The following is a 22,828-nucleotide window of genomic DNA, read 5'->3' as shown; positions in this document are numbered from 1 at the left end:
TTTGTTGAGGCTTTGGGGCATCCCGCCTGAGCCCTTCTGGTGGCTATGGGACCTCAGGCTGGCTGGGGAAGGGGAGCACTGGAGGGCACTCTCTTTGCAGAGAGCAGAGCAGGACCTCCCCAGTGTGCTGCCCCAGTGCCCTTCCTCTGGGCATCTTCCACCCAAAGTGGGTACCTTTGTTAGTTTACATGAAGACTCCTCTCAGCTGAGGCCGGTGGTGGTATTGATCCAACATACGGTACTGTCATGCTGTGTGAGGTTGACACGAGAGACGTCAAGTCGATTACTAGAACCTAATAAACCCAAATCAAATGATATGATCTATAACAGAGTGGGCATGTAGGTTCCATGGGAAAAGAACTAGTTCACAATATTGACACAATTGGCTGTCTGGAAGAAACAGCATTGAACGCTCGGGTTGCAACACAGGAAAATGAGTACCACTTGGTTTGATCAATTAAATGTTTTTTGTTTTGTTTTGGTTTTTGTTTTTAAAAAAATACTCTGTACTCCTCCCACAAAAAAAACAAACAAGCAATACTTGGAAACAACATGTATAATCCAGGGACGTAGGCAGCTGTCTTAGCCAGGCCCAGAGAGGTCAGACATATTTATCTTGATAAAAATCTAAAAGGATTGTACGACAAAAGTATGCCACAACTAGAAATTTAAAAACCAACAGTCCGTGGCTCTTAGAGAAAAATATTTGCAAGGCAAAAGACAGAAAAGGGGTTAGTATTTTCAATATGAGTGCTCTCATGGGTTCTGCTGTTAAGATGGGAGGAAAGACTACAATAGAAAAAATGAGGGCGGCCGGGCACAGTGGCTCACACCTGCAGTCACAGTGTTTCGGGAGACTGAGTGGGGAGAGTTGCTGGAACCCAGGAGTTTGAGACTGCCCTGGGCAGCATAGCAAGACTACGTCTCTACAACCAAGTTAAACTGTTGGGCACAGTGGTGCATGCTTGCAGTCCCAGCTGCTCTAGAGGCCACAGTGGGAGGATCGCTTGAGCCCAGGAGGTGGAGGCTGCAGTGAGCTATGATTGTGCCACTGCCCTCCAGCACGGGCAGCAGAGTGAGACCCTGTCCCTAACTACAAAAGTAAATAAGAAAAAAAGAAACATTGAGACGGAGACATGCAGAGTGAATTCACAGAGGAGCCTCCCAAGTGGTCTGGGGGGCGGGGAGACGCACGGTGAAAGAATAGTAGGTGTCCTGCCCTAGGCGGGGGTGCTGGCATGCGCCTGTCATCCCAGATGCTAGGGAGGCTGAGGCAAGAGAGGCGCTTGAACCCGGGAGGCAGAGACTGCAGTGAGTCGAGATTGTGCCACTGAACTCCAGCCTGGGCAACAGAGTGAGACCCTGTCTTAAAAAAAAAAAAAAAAATGACTTGTAGGGAGGTTTTAAAAAGACAGAAGAAAGCGGCTGTTTTTGCAGAAGGGCGGGACTGAGGACTCTTAGATACTGATGGAGGAGGGTGAATTGTTACAACCTCTTAGGAAAAAATACTTAAAACGCAAAACTTCTCCATACGAATAAGGAGCACACAGCTTCTGCCCATTTTCTGAGAATGTCATACCAATGAATGAATTAACGCATAAGAAATTACCTTGAAAAAAAAAAATAAATTACCTTGAAAACTCTAGAAGTGCCCCAGAGCGTTTGGCATACGTTACTAGTGGGCAGTGTTATTGAGATGTCTTGATGTCTACTGAGATACTTTGAGAATGTACAGTTATTTCCAGAAAAGACCACAGCAGAAACAATTTGTCAGAAAAAATGTTTCATGTTAAAACTTGCTAAGAGGTTTGTAAGGGATCTTGCTGTTAGGTATCATTTTGCTTTTGCAAACCAGCGTTTCCTGGGGAAAATGGATTTCATCTGGGTGTTCGGGGTTGCATTGTAGTGAGTAATTGTGAGACGTGAGCATAGCGTGGGCCACTTTCTGTGGATCCTTTCTTCGTTCTAAAGAGACCAGAGGCCTTGCCTTCTGGGGAGAGCTCTGCTGGAGCAACCTTCAGCTCTTTCCAACTTCGCCACAGAGCGACCAGGATTTTCCATTCAGCTCGACTCATTTGAGCAGTCTGCGCCATGCACACATGTGCTTCCACACATCCGGGACATAGCTTGGAGCTCATGTCACCTTGAGGAGACATACAGAATAGAAAGATCTCAGAAAATAAATTTTGTGCAAATAGTCTACACTACGGTATTCCTGGCAATTTTGCTATCAGAAGATTCACTCCAGAAAAAGCACTCCAACTCTCATTTCTCACTGCCTCTCATTTTCAGTATTAGATGCAGAATCCACCAGCACGTCTCCCTGAAGGAGCAGATGTCTCGGTTTGTGGTGGAAGGAAGACGCATTCTGGGCGTTACGTAACACGCATGGCTCATGTCCCCACTGCAGATTCTGCCATTGCTGTTGCAGTGCTGAGTTCTCACCTTCGTGATTTTAGAAATACATTGATTCTGTAGACATTTACTTAATAATCCATTTTCCAGAATGTTTGTCCTGGGTGTTTTAAAGCAGCACTTCTCAACTGGGGGCGACTTTGGCCCCCAGGAGGCATTTGACAATGTTGAGCCATTTTAGATTGTCACAACTTGTCAGGAGGGAGCCCTCCTGGGGTCTATCGGGGAGGCCGGGACGTCACTCAGTGAACTGCAGAGCCCAGAGCTGTCCGCCGCCAAGGATATCCGGCCCCAGATCTCAACAGCACTGATGGCTGAGAACCTTTAAAGCTGCTGTTTCTGGCATTCTGGGCTTTCTACTTCTCTGCCTGTTGTATAATGAGCGTATATTAAATCTGGGGTAATTTTAGAGTCTTGTTTGGTCTTTTTAAAGTGATGTAAAATTATTTTCTCTCTCTGTCTCTCTCTCACGCACGTACAAGCACACTTCTTTTTTTTGTCCACCATCTGAAAAATAAATTCCATGAAGGCTTTTCTTATTCCCAAGGCGTCGGGCCTTGGCACTAATGATGATTCCACAGGATTCTTGGCTGTCTCGCGGTGATCCTCCCATCTAGGGCTGGCCTCGCTGTGTCCTGGTTTCACATTCGCTGTTTGTTAAGTGTTACGTGCTTCTCCCGTTAGTTGGCCGAAGGAGTCCCCCAGGCTGACCTCACTTGGGAGGTCTCAATCTAGTCAGCCTGCATGTTAGGTTCAGTAACATGTCTGTCTTTTTCTTAAGAAATGTTTCTGGCCAGGCGTGGGGGCTCACTCTTATAATCCTGGGACTTTTGGAGGCTGAGTCAGGAGGATTATTTGAGCCCAGGAGTTCAAGACCAATCTGAGCAACAAGGTGAAACCCCATCTCTACAAAAAATAAAAAACAAGTTAGCTGGGTGCAGTGGTGCACACCTATAGTCCCAGCTACTTGGTAGGCTGAGGAGGGACAATCCCTTCAGCCCAGGAGTTCGAGGCTGCTGTGAGCTATGATCACACCCCTGCACTGAAACCTGAATGACACATGAAGACCCTGTCTCAAAAACAACCCTGCAAAATAACACATTACCTGTTTCATCTAGAAGGCACAAAGCAACCAGATTTTTCTAGGTTTAGTCAGATGTAACACAGGTTTAATTGGAGCTTTCTCTTTGTAGGGATTAATTGTTCTGTGCCAATGAGATATTACAGAATGAACCATATTTTATATACTTCCACACCTCATGAAGCACTGTCCGTGTTATCCATTACACACAAATCCTGTAAGCAATTTTGCCATCTTTCTAATAAATCAAAAGAACAGCTCGTTTTAATTCCAAACCACAAATTAAATGTAAGGTGGAACGCACTGCTCATTTGTACTATTTCTGGTTTTATTAGTCAAAATCAAACACTTCAACGATAATAGTGACGAAAAACCATGTTCAAAAAGAAAACAGGAGATGTGAAGTCAAAATAGTGACCACAGCCTCTCACTCAATTGAACAGTCACTGTTGACAATTGACAGCTGAAGAGCATGCAGTGGGTGAGACGGGGTGGGGACTCCAGGGAAACGGGTCAGTGCCTGCTGGGGGAGACTGTCGCCACACTGCAGACCCCCGTTTTGCATGTCAGGAACCCAGGCACTCAGAGTCCGGGCTTCTGGGCCGGCGCCCGCTCTTAGTGGGGGTGAGTCATCAGCACACTTGAGTCTGTGTGCACCGTGGCTTTGTGACCCTAAATGAAAGCAGTGGCCAGATGTCACGAAGCCTCGTTAATTACTGAGCATTCCAAAGCCAGCTGTTTGGTTCTGCTCATACGTGTTTCCTGCAGGAGGGGTTTTGTGAGAAAGGGCAGCTTTGTGCAGAAAGAACCTGTCAGGCGGCCCAGCTGGAGCCCCTCAAGTGTCAGGTGTGCCCTGCCCACACTGGGGCTCCTCTCAAAGCCACTGAATCAGCTGGAAGCCAGGAGAATAAACAGCTCCCCTGCCCTAGCAGAAACTCCTTCAGTGGCTTGTTTAGCCCAGAGGAATGTCCCCAAGGTAAGCTCTGGGGAGGGCAGTGTCCCTCTGTAGCCACAGCTCAGATGGCTCCGGCTGCAGGTGGCCCCAGTGAGGGAGGAGTTTACCCATCAATCTACTAAGGCCGACGTGGGGGCACTTCCCAGTCTGTAGCAAGAACCACAGTTCGGTGATTGCTAATCTTGGACAAGCCCTCTCCCGTTGTTTGCAGATAGACAGTGATTTTGGCAAATGGACTGAACCGTGTTACGCCATGTCTGTGTCAAACTGCACGCATCTGGAACTGTCAGCCTTTCCTCCCACCTTTTCCTTTCTTTTCTTTTTTTGAGGAGTCTTGCCCTGTCGCCCGGGCTGGAGTGCAGTGGCGCAATCAGGGCTTACTGCCACCTCAACTTTCCTGGGCTCAAGTGACTCTCCACCTCAGCGTCCTGAGGAGCTCGGACCAAGCTGCGCCAACACAACCAGCTCATCCTTGTCTTTTTTGTAGAGATGGAGTCTCACTATGTTGCCCACGTTGGTCTCGAACTCCTGGGCTCAAATGATCCTCCCAACTCAACCTCCCAAACTGCTAGGATTGTAGACGTGAGCCATCGTGCCCCGGCCCCCACTCTTTGTCCAGGATAGTGATATTTTATCACATTTGTCTCTGAACTGTATAATTTAAAAGGGAAAAACGGAAGAATTTTTTTTTGCTTAGCATTTTACAGTCTTCATGTGATACCCCTCCTTTAGGCTACCGGATCAGGTGTGCTTTCGAAACCAAATATCTCTAAGGCTTCCCAGACCCTGGACTTGCCCAGGTTTGTGTGACTTTGGGGAGGTCAGTCTCTCTGTGTGTGGCTTCCACATCTGTGAGTGGGAACATACTGTCAGGATCGTGGGAAGGCTTGCTGAGATAGAGACTGTAAAGCGTTCTGTGCAGACCTGGGTCGTAATAGAACATCTAGTGCAGGTTTGCTGATGTTTTAATGTTGTTATTACCATTAAAATGTTGATGATGTCTCAATGCTAAGAGGAATTTAGCATCTAGAGCTGCTGTTGCTGTGGCCTTAAAACCTGTCCCAATCCTTTCGTCGTCCATGGCCTTCGTAGGGGGCTCACTTCTGAAGAACAGTTCTGTCTTTCAAAAGACTATGCTGTCTCGCTAGAGCTGGGCATGAATGTGCTTGAGAGGCTGGGCGTGGTGGCTCACACCTGTAATCCCAGCACTTTGGGAGGCCGAGGCGGGCAGATCAGAAGGTCAAGAGATCGAGACCAGCCTGTCCAACATGGCGAGACCCCATCTCTCCTAAAAGTAAAAAAATTAGCTGGGCATGGTGGCACACGCCAATAGTCCCAGCTACTCAGGAGGTTGAGGCAGGAGAATCGCTTGAACCCTGGAGGTAGAGGTTGCAGTGAGCTGAGGGCATGCCATTGCACTCCACTCTGGGTGGCAAAGTGAGACTCCATCTCAAAAAAAAAAAAAATGTGCCGAATGATGAACAAGAGGACCGTCTATCTTCATGGATGTGCCATTGAAAGTTCTGTCTCCAAAAATGTAATAAAACTGCGGTAATGAAAGGTATCCTTCCAGCCGTGTTCACTCGGCCATGGGAGGTGAAGGCCGAGGTGTGGAGGCAGACCTGTGGCTGCCGGCAGCGGTGGCAGGTGCCCAGGGACCCTGTGCCCACCTTGCCCTGGCCTACACCGCTGCTGTGTGCTTATGTGGCACCTCTCCGCCCCCGCACTCCACTGGCTTCCCTGCCTGGGTGCAACCCTGCCTGCCGGGCTCTGCTTCTCCCCACAGCCCTCCCTGGTGCTCTCATGGACGACGTCCACAGTGGGGGAGGATGTCACCTCTGTGATTACGGCCACCAAATATTTCTGTCTCCATCTGCCTTTGTCTTCAAAGCTGCAGACATCTCCCGAGAGCCCACCCGCCCGGCCCCGCCAGCTTCTTGAACTCAAAGTTGGTCACTGTTGGACCCTCTTCTCAGGGCATACCCTGCCACTGGGCGAGGTAGACGGTGCCCCCACGCCAGCCACCAGGGCCAGAGACCCTGACCCCCACTCCCTGATGTCCTCCTCAGTGGTACAGGGCGACTTCCCCCGCCAGCCTTTCTTCTGGCCTCTGTTTTGAAGTCCGCGCTGATAAGAGCCTCTAGAAGGGCGTGGTTGAGGGGCTGGTGTCTGTCAGGGTGCGCTGCCGGCGACCTTGATTTCTGTCTCGGGGGTGCGGAACCCGTGCGTGGGGATAAGTTGCAAGGTGAGGTGCCTGTCCTGCCACTCGCTGCTTCTGCCTGCCCCTCGGTTTGTCACTACAGCCTGAGAGCTGCTCCTTCCAGCCGGAGTCACGAGAATGCACGTTGTTAAGTGTATTCGTCAGCTCAGGCTGCCGTGGCAACGGGCCACAGACTGGGTGATTTCACCGGCAGGAATGTATGACCTCGCAGTTCCGGAGCCCGGAAGTCTGACACCGAGGTGCGGGCAGGGACGGGTCCTCCTGAGGCCTGTCCCCTCGCCGCGTTCTCCCTGTGCTCACGGCAGTGCGCACGCCCTGCCGCTGCCTCTTACAGGAGCTGCAGGCACACTGCATTTGGGCCTGGCCTTGTGGCCTCATTCTGAGTTGAGTTCTCTTTAGAGCCTGTCTCTCCAGTGACAAATAGTCTCTGGGGACACACAGTTCAGGGAACACTAGGAGAGGCTGGAAAAAATATATATATCCCCACATGGAAAGGAGGGGTAGGCATAAGAAATGCAAACACATATCCATGTTTACCTCATAAGAAGAGTACAAATCAGGGACATGCAGCCAGTGTGGACGTGGCAGGGCGGGTGTGGCCAGGCGCCATGCTGGCTGCTCCAGATGGAGTGGTCATGGCTTCTGGGCCCCTGAGGCATCGCCTGCCTTTTTAGTCTGCTATAGTAATGAGGGGCCTGCACTGCAGCGCCGTTTCCTTCCCCCCTCCCTGCCGCCCCCCCCATTCCTTTCTTTCTTTCCTCCCTTTCTTGTCTCACTCTGTCTCCCGGGCTCAAGTAGCACAATCTCAGTTCACTGCCTCCCGGGTTCAAGCGATTCCCCTGCCTCAGCCTCCCAAGTAGCTGGGATTGTGGGCACATGCCACCACGCCCGCTAATTTTTGTATTTTTAGTGAGATGGGGTTTTACCTTGTTGGTGAGGATGGTCTCGAACTCCTGATCCTGTGATCCACCTGCCTCAGCCTCCCGAAGTGCTGCGGCTACAGGTGTGAGCCACCATGCCAGGCCAGGGCCTTTTCTTAGAAGCCAGCATCCTTCCTTTCTGCAGCTGCTGAGGAGACCCCCCTTACCCCGCAAACCAGGAGAACGACCGAAGGTCTCCATGCGGCGCCCCAGTCTCTCCACGTGTGGATGCTCCCCAGGGGGAGATCTCCTTTAGAGCCCAGATGCCTCCCCTGAAGTTCCCGTTGTGAAAGCCTCCTGCATGGGGCAGGCAAGCCAGTGTTTTATGATTACAAAGCAGATGGAAACTGACTTTATTTTGGATGGGGTTATTCATTGAACGTAACTAACATAAACTGAACAGAGACAGTGCCTCACGGCCAAAAACCTGCATCTCTCCTCCTCCCCGGGTGAGGCCAGGACTGCCTGGTCTCCTGGGGACCCCTTCCACCAAAGCCTTCCTCTGTGACCACATGGTGACTGAGTGTTGGGGACCTTTCTTCCAAAGGGACAGGCCCTTTCAGATGGCTTCGTGTCCTCTGTAGGAGCCTAGCAGATGCTCATGAGAAGGAACAAGGACGAAGAAGCTTGTAGTGACATGCAGTCGTCACAGGCTGGATGGCCCGGGGCTGGGGGCCACTGTCTGCCTCCTCTCAGACCTGGGGCTGGGACCTGAGGCAGGAGCCTCTGCACGGCCAGAGGACCCCATGGTTCCCTGACTGACGGTGCTGGGGCCACACGGCCAGCAGGTGACCGAGCTGGTCACAGCTGGAGAAGCAGCACTGAGGAATGCTTGGGTTGGCGCTGGAAGAATAACTTTGGGGCCACTTTGAGGACCATGACTCTACAGCCCCAAAGCGTGCCCTCTCCTGGAGGTAGCTTGCCTTATATGTGTTTTCCAGGACAGAGTGTATCTTAGAGCTTCGCTTTGTGCATGACTGGTTTGGAGGAACTTGAATTAGAGGATTTAAGAAAACAGAAGTTTAAAATGAAAGGGGATACCCCTCTCTTCAGCATCTAGGGCAGCCGATGGCTTCCTAGGAGCACCTTGAACTTTGCCAGGGGTCCCTCAAATCCACACAGGGGAATAAAATAGAAGTGAAGAAACTGGCACACGGCCTTCTGGCTCTGCAGCCTCTACAGACTCATACTCCTCATCTAGGGCTCAGGCGACTGGCGCAGTCCCCCTCCAGATCCAGACCCCCTGCTCCCTTGAGCTCGGGTGAGAGTAGAGCTTTTTGGGGGGCATAGGGAGGGAGGATTAGTAAGATGGTTATGGTTAGCAGGAAATGTGTTTAGTGCTTTTCACCCTTTTACAGTATCACTCAGAGGATAGGTAGGTTGTTTGTTTCTGAGATGGGGCCTCGCCCTGTCGCCCAGGCTGGAGTGCAGTGGTGCCATCATGGCTAACTGCAGCCTTGATCTCCTGGGCTTAAATGAAGCTCCTGCGTCAGCCTCTCAAGTAGCTGGGGCTACAGGCTCATTCCACCATGCCCAGCTAATTTTTTTTTTTTTTTTTTTTTTTTTTGTAGAGATGGAGTCTTACTATGTTGTCTAGGCTGGTCTAAAACTCCCAGCCTTGGGCAGTCCTCCTGCCTCAGTGTCCCAAAGTTCTGGGATTACAGGTGTGAGCCATGGCACCCAGCAACCCAGAGGACTTCTCGATGAGTTTTCTTATGTAACATATCTTGTTCAGACAAATTTATGTTTCTCAACTTATCTAAAGATGGCCAAAACCTCCTTCAAGGAACTCTTACAAATGACCTTTGTGAGACCAGTTAGCCTGTTATTGCAGGAAAAAAAATTAAAGAAGAAATCTGCAATTATGATTTCATCTAAATACCTGTTGACGGTGACTCGTAGGTTCGGCAGGCTGACTTTAGTGGGCATTGTTCTAAGCAGATGGCTTGAGATGTGTACCTGGCAGGTAAGGGGACTTCCGGCTGCCAAGTGTCTCTCTCACCTGCTGCGCTTTAGGTCCGGTTTCCCGTGGCTTAATGCGTTTTAATTATGTTACTTTTTTTTTCTTGTGATGAAACACACAATATAATATTTAACATTTTAACCATTTCACATTTTTTAAATTGCGAAATGCACATACAGTCTGCCATTTTAACTATTTTTAGTTAAAATAGTGAAGTATATACTTCTTAAGTATACTTAAGAATATACTTGCTCTTAATAATGTACTTGTTCTTAACAATGTAATTGTTAAGTATACAATTGTAATATTAACAATGTAATCGTTAAGTAACGATGTAATTGTTAGGTATACAATTGTATACTTATTATTGTATACTTAAAATAGTCTGTATGAGACTTTTAAGCCTCTATGAACATACTTAAAATACTTATGTATACAATTCAGTGGCAGTGTGAGATCAGTGGTACTTAGTGTGTGGTACAGTCGTCACTGCTATGCATTTCCATAGCTTTTCCGTCACCCCAAATAGCAGTTCTGTGTCTGCGGTAACTCCCCATTCTGCCTCTCTCAGCCACTGGTGGCCCCTCATCACTTTCTGCCCCTGGCTTTGCCCCTCCAGCTGCCTCATGTTAAGAGGAACAGATGACAGTTGTCCCTTTGTGAATGGCCCTTTCTACCTGGCACCGTCTCTTTGGTGTGATGGCATTTCCCTTCATGACTGGCTGATGCTCCCTGTTGAGCACCATTCACCCGTTCGTGGGTACCTGGCTGGCTCCACCTCCTGGCCGCTCCAGCGCTGCCGCTGTGAGTGCCGCCCTGCCATACCTGTTCACTGCTTTCGGCTCTTCTGAGTGGATACCTAGGCGTGGTCATTTTAACCATTTTAAGTGAAAAATTCAAGTGCATTCAGTGTTGTGCAGCTGTCACTGCACTAATTCCAGAACACTGGAATCTGCTTAGGAAGAAGCCTCCTGCCATTAGGCTGAGACTCCGCACTGCGTCTCTGCACCCCCTGGCAGCCAGGGTCCACGTTCTGTCTGTGTATTTTGTTGGTTCTGTACGTTTCATGTAAATGGAGTCGCATGATATGCAGCCTTTATGGATATTCTTTCTTTTACTTTGAGTGGTCTTCAGTGGTATGAATACTCTTTTTTTTTCTTTTATTTTGAGACACAGCCTCGCTCTGGTACCCAGGCTGGAGTGCAGTGGTGTGACCTTGGCTCACTGCTACCTCCACCTCCCAGGTTCAGGCCATTCTCCTGCCTCAGCCTCCTGAGTAGCTGGGATTACAGGCGCCCGCAACCACGCCCATTTAATTTTTGTATTTTTAGTAGAGACGGAGTTTCACTATGTTGGTCAGGATGGTCTCCAGCTCCTGACCTCGTGATCCGCCCTCCTTGGCCTCCCAAAGTGCTGGGATTACACCCATGAGCCCTGCGCCGAGACATATATTCTTTTTAAAACACTTATGTATTATGAAAATTTTCAGCCTATGCAAAAGTAGAAAGAATTGCCAAACGAGCCCCACATGCCCATCGCCCAGATCCAGCCGTGACTGCAGTCCCGTGAGTTTTGTTCATCAGAGTCTCTTTTCTAGGGAAGAAAAGAAGTACGTAAACCGATTCTGGAAAGAAATCCATGTGGGAGACTTTGTGCGTCTTCGCTGCAATGAAATCATCCCCGCGGACATTCTGCTGTTGTCCTCCAGTGACCCCGACGGGCTGTGCCACATCGAGACCGCCAACCTGGATGGGGAGACCAACCTGAAGCGGCGGCAGGTGGTCCGTGGCTTCTCGGAGCTCGTAAGTGACCCACATTTCTGGGGCCTCAAAAGCATCGCCACACAGTGTCCCCATGACGGCCTTCCAGAGCTCAGAGCACCCGCATTTTCCTCTCTGTCAGGCCAGGCTGTTTTTTCCTAGTAGACGAGTCTGAGGGTCTGAGAGGACCCCTGACCTACCTGAGCCCATGCCCCACCTGTGACTGTGGGGAGCAGGGCTGTTTTTCTGACTCTGATTTCCCTTGTGCGTGTCTCAGTTTCTCAGAATGTTTGTTCTTGGAAAGGCACAAGGAACATTTATGACCAGCCAATGGTCAAGAGGCACCTTGACACTTCCCTGCTTCACTAAATGGCAACACGGCAGGAGTCACGGCCTGTTCCCACCAGGTGCTCAGGAGCATGTTCTCCTCAAGGGTGTTCGGGTCCAGCCCCAGGTCTTCGTAACTGAATCCTGCCTCCAGTGGCCTGTGCAGCAGGGCAGCGGCGAGAGGCTGGAGGGAAGCAGGCCTGGCAGCTGCTCTCCCCACTGCCTCCATCTGGCCTCCCAACCTCTGTCCCTGCCCCAGGGAGAAAGGGCCCCACCCGCCAGGTCTGTGCCGGGGGTGTGCGTGCCAATGCCAGGTGAAGTGACGGGCAGGAGCCCTCAGACATCAGGAACGCCCTAGAAGGAAATGGGCCTGGCCTGGGCCTCCTCCTCCCAAAGCCCCTTCTCCCAGCCCAGAGAGCAGGTCTGAGTAGGCCTGCCCTGGAGGGTCCTCCGGGTCATGGGGAGGGCACCGCTGGGATTTTCCTCCTCTGCCAGACAGTGCCCTCCCCCCCGGCCTCCATTCCCGCCCGTTGGGCTTCCCTGGGGCAGTGGGCTCTGCCGTCTGTAGGCCTTAGCGAGGGCACTGCGGGGAGTGGGGGTGAGCAATTCACCAGGCAGGCAGGTTGGTGGGGGACTCTAGCATCCCCGCTTGCGCACTGGATGCCCCTCACCGCCACAGGGAGAGGCGCCTGACACACTATCAGCAGGCCAGGTCCTCCGACCCGGGGCTGCCCCCGCCTGCCCAGCCCACCTGCGGCAGGTGTCCCTGCCCAAAAGCTTCTGCCTGTCCCACCTGTGCTGATTTCCGCCGTGATTTCCTCATTTACTTTTTTGTTTAACCTTCTTTTATGCCAAGTGTATTTTTGTGAGCTGCCTGAAATCTTTTTGGAATAAGGCAAAGCAGACAAGAATATTTAAGTCCTCTGTATTTAAATGAGTTTTTATAATATCGAGTTAGCTTGTCTGGGGCAGGTTAAAAACTGATAGTAATCAGTACACGGACTTGTGTGAAATACAGTATTTTACCAGTTTAAGGAATGCTCAGTTGGAAACGGTGGCCCCTTTGCAAATCACTTAAGTGTGGCAAATCACTTATAACTTAGGTTAAGGAGAAGAGCTGGCCGTGGCAGGAACTCGGTGCACCCGGCAGGGTCTACTCAGGAGGCAGAAACCGCACAGACTCAGTCAGGGAAAGTCTGATGTGAAGAATTCTTAGATGGGGATTGGGGTGTCAGCAGTAATGATATGTGAGTTTTATCTCAATAAAGCTCTTATCTTTTTTTTTTTTAAAGAAGAGAACTCTGAAGAGTATAGGAGCTAGGAACAGTGGCAGACGCCTTAATCCCAGCACTTTGAGAGGCTGAGGCAGGAGGATTGTTTGAGGCCAGGAGTTCCAAACCAGCCTGGGCAATACAGGGAAACCCCATCTCAAAAAAAAAAAGCCAGATATTGTGATGTGCAACTGTGGTCCCAGCTACTCAAGAGATTGAGTGGGGAGGATGGCTTGAACCGTATGTATGTATATGTGTGTGTGTGTGTGTGCGCACGTGCACGCGCATACATATACACATGTATATCTGTATATACATGTGTATATGTATACATGTACATATGTGTGTATATATACATATATACATATGTGTATGTATATTTATAGCTAGATAAATAGGAGTAGCTGATGATGGAAGGGACAGCCACTACCCCCATCTCTGAGACAGACGAGTTCTCCCACTCAGGGAAGAGCGCCCCCCACCCACCCCTGACCCGTGGCAGGGGGCACAGCCTTGGATTGTGGGATGGCAGAAAAGGTACTTAGAGGCTGCCCTGGTGGAACCTGCCTCGGGGGCAAAGGAGGTCATTGCCAGGGTCGTGCCAAGCATAGCGACTTGCTATGTGCTGGGGGCAGTTTCTGGCCACTAGACACTGCTGGTGCCAGGCCCTCGCTGCAGTGGATGGAGACTGGTGACGGCTGTCTGGACAGCAGCACCGTGGAGCCCCACCTTTGAGAGGGTGCAGGGAGCAGCAGCCAGGGCCTGAGAGGTCCCATGTTGTCTTCAGGAACTTGTCCTGGGTTCCCTGCTCTGAGAGGCTGGGAAAGTGTAGAGCAGGCCAGGCCCTGGAGAAACCTGGGGGGGCTGGACAGTGCTGAATGGGTACACGCATGCATGCACACACGCACGCACACACACATGCACACACACGCACACATGCACACACAGACACATGCACATGTGTGTGCGCACGCGCATGCACATGCACACACGTATGCACGCACACATGAACATACACGTATGCACACACATACACACATCTGCACGCACACACGCACACACACGCACACACACACACAGACACATGCACATGTGTGTGTGCACGCGCATGCACATGCACACACGTACGCACGCACACATGAACATACACGTAGGCACACACACACATACACATGCACGCACGCGCACACACACACACATCTGCACGCACACACGCACACACACGCACACATGCACACACACACAGACACATGCACATGCGTGTGTGCACGCGCATGCACATGCGCACACGTACGCACGCACACATGAACATACACGTACGCGCACACACACACATACACATGCACGCACACGCACACACGCGCACACACACGCACACATGCACACACACAGACACATGCACATGCGTGTGCGCACGCGCATGCACATGCACACACGTACACATGCACACATGAACATACACGTACGCGCGCGCGCACACACACACACACACCCCCCACCTGAAGAGCAGCCTCAGGACCAATACCCAGAGGACCAGCCTGTTCACTAGTGATGCCCAGTAAGGAACAGTGAGATGAGTCAAGGAGGCTTTCTTAGGGGTTCGGGGCCACCTGGGAGGTCAAGGGAGGTTCCAGAAAGAGGAGCTTGAAGCTTCCTCTGAAGGCCAGGGTGGACAGGTCTCAGGTGCCAGGCACTACAGGGAATGACATAGGTCAGAAGGTGGCCCAGAGGTGGAATAGGGTGGTATTTAATGCAGAGCGTTGGCAGAAGCGCACAGTGTGGAAGGGCTGCCACAGAAGTGGGAGGCGGCGGGCGTGGCCACCAAGACCCCAGAATCTGAAGGCGAGGCCTGATGGCTCCGGGACCTTAAAGCACCCAGCCACCCCGCCTTCGGCAACAGAAACGGAGATCGTGAGACTTGAAGATTTGATGTGAAAGTTGGAGCTGAACAGATGTTGTCCAAGAATTGAGAGAGGCCCTGTGTGGGGTGTCGCACTCCCAGACAGGGACACACATTTGCTCAGCCTCCTGTGTGCCAGGCCTGCTCTCTCTCTCACACAACCGTAGTAGAGCAAACATTTTTAAACCCAATTTTACCAGGTTTTCAGTATAAATCTCATGAGATCATGATGACCACACCATTTTATAGATAGAAATGGGAAAAGTGAAGTCAGGAGATTCTCCCAAGGTGCCTCCCCTCCCCCACTCCACCCATCAGTGTGGGTTCGGAGTGGATTCCTCCACTTTTTGTGGGGCGCCTGCTGTTTCCCCCCTGCACGTTCCTGCAGCCCTGTAGCCCTGCCACACAGGTGCATACATTCAGACATCCTGTGGGCAGCAATTTCTAGTTCATCTGTAACATTTGTCATTTGTGCAGAACCAGGAGATCCCTAGAGTGATAATTTTATAGAAAACTTAATATTTTCACAGACTAATTTTTGTAAGTTTTAATTCATTCAGCAAATATGTATTGAGCATCTCTTGTGCTTCTAACGCCATTCTAGGAGGTGCATTGGGCAAAACGGGGGTGCACTTTCCTCTGGTGTTGCTTACGTGAAAAGTTAGACACACGGTCAGAGGGCTCGGTGCGAACTGTAGACGAGGAAGCAGGAAGGGACGTGAAATGTCAGGTGACTGTTGGAATTTCAGCCTGGGTGAGGTGAGGACAGGGCTGGCCTGTGTGAGAGCCGCTGGAGAGTCCAGACCCAGAGGTGACTTCGCTGTGGGTTAATTTACTGAGAAAAGAGGCAGTTTGCCTCTTGGGTGGACCTGTTTGGACAAGTGCCCACAATCCCAGCTACGCCCACGCCCTTCGTGCAGCGCTGTGGGGAGCGGTCATTGCCTGGCTTGCCGGAAGAGCTGCTGATGCTTCCCAGGCGTGAGCACGTGTGTGCATGTGTGTGTGTGCACACCGGTGTATGTTCCAAATAAGGAAGACAGATGGAAGGCGTGTGGAAACTTCCTAGGCTGGATGAACACTGCTCTACAAGGCGTGCCTTCAGTCAGGTCTGCAGCGAGGCCAGGGCGGAGACAGGGCTTCCCCTCCACTTTGTGAATATGCTGTGACCAGCCGCCGGGGCCCTGGTGCATTCAGGCGGTGACTTAGCACAGTTTCCTTTACAGAGGAGAGTCAGTCCTACCCCAGGTTACTTGACAGACTGCAGAAGCTTACAAAGTGACTTTAAAAGTCCAAATATGTAGAAGACGGTTTTGTTTTTTTTTTAACTGTTACCTACACATGCTTCCAAAATTGTCTCCATCACAGGAAAACTAGAAGTGAAAAAGTACAATCTGCAAGGTAGTTGTTGTACACAAGTCTCTTTTTCCCTAAGCTTTTCACGTTGTTAGTCTGTCATGAAATTTAGCTACATAGGCTCTGGAATTGAAGGAGGCAGTATCATCTACCCTCGACCTGGAAAACAGCTGCCTGTGTGTGTTAGTTACATCACCAATATTAAGCCTTTACAAAGAGGCTTACGTATTTTTCTCTCATGTGTTGAAGGATGGTCAACAAGCTCATAATTTATACTGAGACATTTTTGTTTTTAAATTTGACAGTCTCATAATTTTCTTGAAGGACATCAAATCCGTAACAAAGACAGAAATGACTTTGACAATACAATAACTTCATTTAGATTAAGTTTTTAATTCCAACAAGTGCGGATGGTCAAATAAATTCAGTTCTGTAGGTAATGCGATTAGTTTCAGACACACCCCATGTTTTTTCATAGTAACTGTGTTTACTTCACGGGGAATCTAAGTTTGACCCTAAGAAGAATGTTTTTAAATTCTGGTGACTTCAAAATGGATCCTTGGTCTTTAATGTATAGCCTATTAAATCACCACATACAGAGAGCACAGCACTCTGATCTTAATGAATAAATTAATGCCATGAAGTTGATAGTAATTTGGCTAGTCTAAAATATGTATCCAAAAATAAAATATGTTGTTATAGCATATGGAAACAAAAAAATTTTGTATAGTTAGAAATGATCATTTCTTATTCCAGAATTAAAAACACAAGCAAAGCAATAAGACGTGTTTATTCTGTTAAAGGTGGCATGCCATGTGGAATGCTTATTTTCTCTTTGACAATATCTTCACTGTAAAAAAAAAAAGGGGGGGGGAATTTAATACAATTTCCAACTTTCCTAAATGTAGTTTAATTGTATCAGCAGTTACAAAGGGTTTGAAACTTCGTGTGTGTGTGTGTGTGTGTGTGTGTGTGTGTGTGTGTTTGTCTGGAGCAGGGATTTCCTTACCAGTAGGAAGAGCTGACAACGTGAGATTGATCCAGTTAACACCAAGCATCTCCTCATGAATGTGTGTCTGTGTGTGTGAATGTTTAGGTGTATGTTTGAGTGTATGTGCACAGGTGTGAGTGCAAACATTTTTGCAAGCGACTGTGCAAGTAAGTGCATGTCCCGAAGAAGAAAGTGAAATGAAGTGATACTGCTTTATTAGGTCCTCACTTTCTGTTATCTCTAAGTTTAGGAGAGGATAAATATTCCCTCCTGGGCTAAGATACGGTGTTGTGGAAGTGGATTGCTCTGTAACACAGTGCTCCTGGGGAGTCTGGAGTTTCCAGTCCTGCTATTGAGGACCTGCTGTGAGCCCATGCGTTAGCTGAGGGTTGCCCACGTGATCACCTCTGCTGACTGGATTCTGGAACCTTCGTCCCTTGCTGGGGGCCCTGTGTTGTGTGTCCATTTCCCTTCTGCTTGTTTCGTGAGCACAGCTTCCAAGAAGAGGGAACTTCCTATGTCCACAGAGCATAATGCAAGGCCCGCGGCACTCCCTGGCCTCCGCAGACGTTCGAGTTTCCCTCACTTTGTGAGTTGTTGAGAGCCGGGTTCCCCCGTTTAACCTACATAATGCTTTCGGTTTGCACGTGCTCCTCAAGTGGAAGGCCATATTTTGGTTCTCATTTGGTGTTATGCTTCCTTAGAGTTTCACCTGTCCACAGCAGCAGAGATTCATGGACACGTTTGCAGTTTCATAAACATAGTCAGAAACTGAACCTTATAAGGAAATCGACCTTTAAGGAACACAAGAACTCGACTTCAGAAAACGCTATTACCTGCTTGGATGCAGATGAAACTGGGCTTCCTGGCGTCTCAGTTGGGTCTATGTTGAAATTAACGCAGGGCTTTTTCACCGTTGCTAATGAGTAATCCGTGTGCCAAGGAAGTGACTGGATGAACCCAGTGAGACTTTTAACCAGGCTGAGATCAGGCCGAAAGCAAACTTCTTCTGTTTGTCGGTTTTCACAAAGCCGTTTTCAGTAATGTCTCTGCCAGAATGCCGGATGTTCCCTGCTCCCCAAAACTGTACAAGGACAAGAAATGTGGGTGTCACCACGGGCGGCCAGCAGCCTTCCTGGGGCTTCCGGAGAGTGGGGGACTGGGTGCGTGCATGGGGGGTCTGTGGCTTAGGGCTTGGGCCAGAGCTTCAGGGCTTCCCCCCCCGTCACGACTGACTTTGCCGCACTGGCACCTGCCCTTGGTGAGAAACAAGCCCTTTGATTTGTGTGGTAAAGAGGCCAACTTCAAAGCATTTTGGACCTAGGTTTGTTTTGGACCAAACTTCAAATAGCTCGTTTGCCTGCTCGTCCGGCCTTTATCAAGCACGTCGGAGCCTTGACCACAGGCAGGAAGTGCTGCAAGGACGGGCCCTGAGGTTGACATCTCCACCTCGGCCCAGTGAGCATGCACGGGCTGTGGAAACCCCTCTTGGGTGTTTTGAGTGTTGTTTTCAGGCTAAAAGTGGGCACAGAAGGGTTTTGGGTGCAAAGTCAGGTCCTGAAGCTGAGATCAGACTGCCAGCAGCATCAGAGACAGCAGGGGCTAGCGGGTAGGTGGGGCATTGGGAGGAGAGAGCCCTACCTTTTCTGCGATGACCTGTGGACCAGAGGTTCAGCCACAACCCAGAACCTGGGACTGGGTGGCTCTGAGTCAGTGCTCAGAAAGCCTATAAGCGTTGGTGACCCAAATAAGTGACTGAAGCAGAAGTGTCAATCAACTGAGGTTTGTTAAGCCAGCTTTATGGTATGTCCTGGTAAAATACCAATCACAGACACTGGTGGCTGTTTTCTGAAGAGGTTTTAAGGCCGGGCACGATGGCTCAGACTTGTAATCCCAGCACTTTGGGAGGCCAAGGTAGGTGGATCACCCGAGGTCAGGAGGTCGAGACCAGCCTGGCCAACATGGGGAAACCCAATCTCTACAAAAATACAAAAATTAGCCAGGAATGGTGGCAGACACCTGCAATCCCAGCTCCTTGGGAGGCTGAAGCAGGAGAATCACTTGAATCCGGGAGGCAGAGGTTGCAGTGAGCCGAGACCATGCCCCTGCACTCCAGCCTGGGTGATGGAGTGAGACTATTTCAAAAAAGGAGGGGCTTTCAGGAGGTACAGTATTCATACATTTCCTTAAAGCAGGAAGAGGGGCAGGTAGGCAGCCAGGGAATGGTCACATTTCTGTGAGACTTCAGCTGATGCCCAGGAAATCCACATTTTATATCAGACAAGGTGAATGTGTGAAGAGAAAAAGAGCACAGAGTCAATGACCAGACATCTCTGCGTGGGTGGAAGAAGGAGGCTTGTCCTCGTTCCGTACCTGGGAAGGTAAGCTGGTAGTGGACATTATTAACATGGAATCCAATAGTCTTAGAAGTGTTAGAAGCTAGACTGAGATCACAGGCCTGTTTTTTCTTTGTCTTTTTTGTTTATTTTATTATTATTTGAGATGGAATCTCGCTCCGTCGCTAAGGCTGGAGTGCAGTGGCACCATCTCGGCTCACTGCAACCTCCGCTTCCCGGGTTCAAGTGATTCTCCTGTCTCAGCCTCCTAAGTAGCTGGGACTACAGGCGTGCGCCGCCACGCCCAGCTAATTTTTTGTATTTTTAGTAGAGATGGGGTTTCACCGTGTTAGCCAGGCTGGTCTCAATCTCCTGACCTCGTGACCTGCCCGCCTTGGCCTCCGAAAGTGCTGGAACTACAGGTGTGAGCCACTGCGCCTGGTCTCTTTTTATTTTTGAGAGCTGGGAGGGTCTCACTACATTGCCCAGGTCTGTCTCGAACTCCCAGGCTTAAGCAGTCCCCCTGTGTTAGCTCTCAAAGTGCCGGGATTGCAGGCGTGAGCCACTGCGCCCCACATGTCATGATTGCTGCACACCCATAAACAAGGACATGCCAAACAGTGTCCCCAAGACTGATGTTGGCGGATGTTGTGCTGCACCCCTGGTAACCTCGGTGGGGAAGGCACAGGTCCAAGAGGCTGCAGAAGAGACCCACAGCCAGCAAGTGCGACAAGGCGTTTGATTCGGGGTTTACACAGAGGGGAGAGAGGCGGCTGGTGGCGGGCTGAACAGGAAAACCACAGCCACTTATAAACAGCGTGCGCTTCCTACAGCATTTTCACTAAACACCCTCCCCTAACGACCTCCACCTGGCAACCTTCAGTTAACCCAAAAGTCAGGACCTCAGTGCCCTGTGCGGTAGAGTTCCACGGGGCAGGTGGGGGCCCAGAGGTTTACCCTAAACAAGGAGCAGATCTAGGCTGGCATGCCCAGATGCCCTCGCTCAGCACACACACTCGGGCACATCTGCTGTGGGGAGTCATCCTCAGGGCAGGCTTGAGGTAAGGCTGTCAGGTGCGTGTGCCCTGCAGGGCAGCCCTGCAAAGATGCCATAGGCATCTTGCCTGTCCCCGGGGCGCAGGATGAGGCGTAATGCCAGAGACAGCCTTTCATCTGGAAAGGGCGTTGCCTGACTCTGCCTCTGGGCCTGAGTTCGGGGGCCCTTAGATTTATTATTTTCCTTTGCGACCCTCTGGTTCGAGCGATGACCCCCCCCCCCCCGCCACTCCCTTGTCCTGGCCGGGTAACAGTGCCAGCTGACTTCGCTGGGCACTTGCATGTGGACACATGCTCCTGGCAGCTCTGAGAAGGTCCTGCTATTACTCCCATTTAACAAAGGAGCCACCGAGACTCAGAGGGAGTCAGCCCATTGGTCCCCCGGGGCCTGAGTGAGTGGTGGGTCAGGTTTGCGGCTGCCAGGGCCCGGCTATGAAGCCCCTTGGCCACCTCCACAGAGCACCATCACCATGGCTGTCACCTCTCAGGGTGATTGGGCTGGGCCGGGCTCATCCGAAGCTGTGGTCAGGTCTGGAAGAAATCACAGGTGCTGAGAATATTTCACACGTCCGAACTGAACTCCTGCTGTTAGTAACTGGGCGGATGCTCCAGACACACGGCCTGGCATTTCTCACATCCCAGACACCGAGTCACATAGGTCAATTTGATGGGCTGAAAGGTTTTGAAAATGTACGTTGTAAAGCTACCCACCTGCAAGCGCTGGCCTGCGTGTGTCAGGGTAAGGGGATTCTTAATCCCTGGTTCCTGTGGGTCACATTAGGGGGTCTGCGTCTCATCCAGTAAGGACACAGGCCTGCAGTGGTGGCAGCTTGGTGGACAGGGCAAGAAGTGTTCCTGAGCCACGACTGTCAGCCTGGTGTCCCAGTCCCCAGAGACCACATGGACCCCGTGACCCCAAATCACTCCGGCCAGGAGCGCCAGCCGTTCCCAATGGTCCAGCGCTCAGGAGTTCACTCTTTCCACCTCAGTGCGGAAATCCCCTGAAGAACCAGAAAGAAAGGTAGACTGTGTCTGGGCGAGGAGGAAGGAACCACCTCGTGATGGCTCTGCCACCTTGCGCCCCGCCCACCAATCTGGGGCTATCTCGCTCACCAGGGCTTTCGTCTGCAGGAGTCCACACATGGGGACACCAACTGAAGTTTCAGCCTCAAGCTCTTGGTGTGTCCTGGCTGAAAGCCACAGGCAGGGACGGCTGAAGGCGTGGGTGGGGCCCCTGTCCGTCTCACCCGGGGTGTTTTCAGTGTGCACCTCGTAGTCGGCGTGGGCTGTTGTAACAAAGTGCTGTGAGTGAAGCAGCTTAAGCCATGGAAATGTATTTTCTCACGGTTCTGGAGGCTGAAGTCCAAGAGCAAGGTGCTGGCAGGGTTGCTTTTCCTGAGGTCTCTCTCCTGGGCTTGCAGGTGGCCGTCCCTCTGTGTTTGCCTGTGTTCTCATCTCTCCTTTAAGAACACCCGTCCTGTGGCATCAGGGCCTACCTTAGTCGCCTCGTTTAACCCTTACTACCTCTTTAAAACTGTTCTCAGATAAGGGCACCTCCTTCCCCTTCTCGGGCACCACACCACACCTACTGTCTCTCCCCCTGCAGGCAGCCCCACCGTCCTCTGCAGCGCCTGCCGGAACGATGCGCCAAAATTGCAGTTCTAACTCTGGCACTCTGAGGCTGAAAAGCCTGCTGTGGTGGCGTCACCTTTGAACACCATGGCAAAGTGAAGGAATGGCTCCGTAGACCAGAACGGGCAGAGGGACTCTGATTGCTGCCCACACCTCTGACTGTCATATGCTGCCTCTTCAGAGAAACCAGGCAGGGCCAAGTGTGTGTGTACATGTCTGCCTGCACACATCCACGTAGTTTCATGGGGCCTACTAAAGCTTTTTTTTTTTTAAAAAAAGAAAAGGGATCCACTGGTTTAAAGTATTGAGAAAACCCCAGTTCAAGTATTTTTAGGGAGCTTTTTGGGACTGGCGCCTTCCCAAGCTGTAGCTGTAGTCCCAGTGGCACCTGGCTGCCTGCCGGATGTTGTGCTGAGGCCCCAGGAGCGCCTGCAAGCAGGACAGACGCTGAGCTGGGGGTCTGGAATCGAAGTGGCTGGGTTGGGGTCTGGAGGGAGCGTTTGAGCACGTGGTTCCTCTGTGCGTGTGAGTACCACCTGGCCCTTTCCTGCCAGCAAGAACTCAGAGGGAAGCCCTATTTCAGGAGGGGTGCGGGCCGCTGGGCTGGGCCTGAGGAGGGAGACACTGGTGGAGCATTGAGGGGCGGA

The 22,828-nt window shown here is 50.9% G+C and overlaps 1 protein-coding gene across 3 annotated transcripts in view; it reads left to right on the top strand.

The window, feature by feature from the left end:
* The window catches only part of ATP10A (ATPase phospholipid transporting 10A (putative)), a 157,097-nt gene that overhangs the window by 49,413 nt on the left and 84,856 nt on the right, over window positions 1-22,828 (top strand). For all 3 annotated transcript variants that reach the window (XR_004263261.1, XM_032259964.1, XM_032259962.1), the window contains exon 2: window positions 11,153-11,357. Coding sequence is in view for 2 of the 3 variants with exons in the window: in XM_032259964.1 (XP_032115855.1) it covers window positions 11,153-11,357 (205 nt within the window). In the remaining variant the exon portion in view is untranslated. The remainder of the gene's footprint in view (window positions 1-11,152; window positions 11,358-22,828) is intronic.

Source organism: Sapajus apella, unplaced genomic scaffold (assembly GCF_009761245.1).
Source record: "Sapajus apella isolate SASKATOON/1434 unplaced genomic scaffold, GSC_monkey_1.0 scaffold113, whole genome shotgun sequence".
Classification (NCBI taxonomy): domain Eukaryota; kingdom Metazoa; phylum Chordata; class Mammalia; order Primates; family Cebidae; genus Sapajus; species Sapajus apella.
The sequence above is the reverse complement of the archived record's forward strand: the minus strand, read 5'-3'. Positions and strand labels throughout refer to the sequence as shown.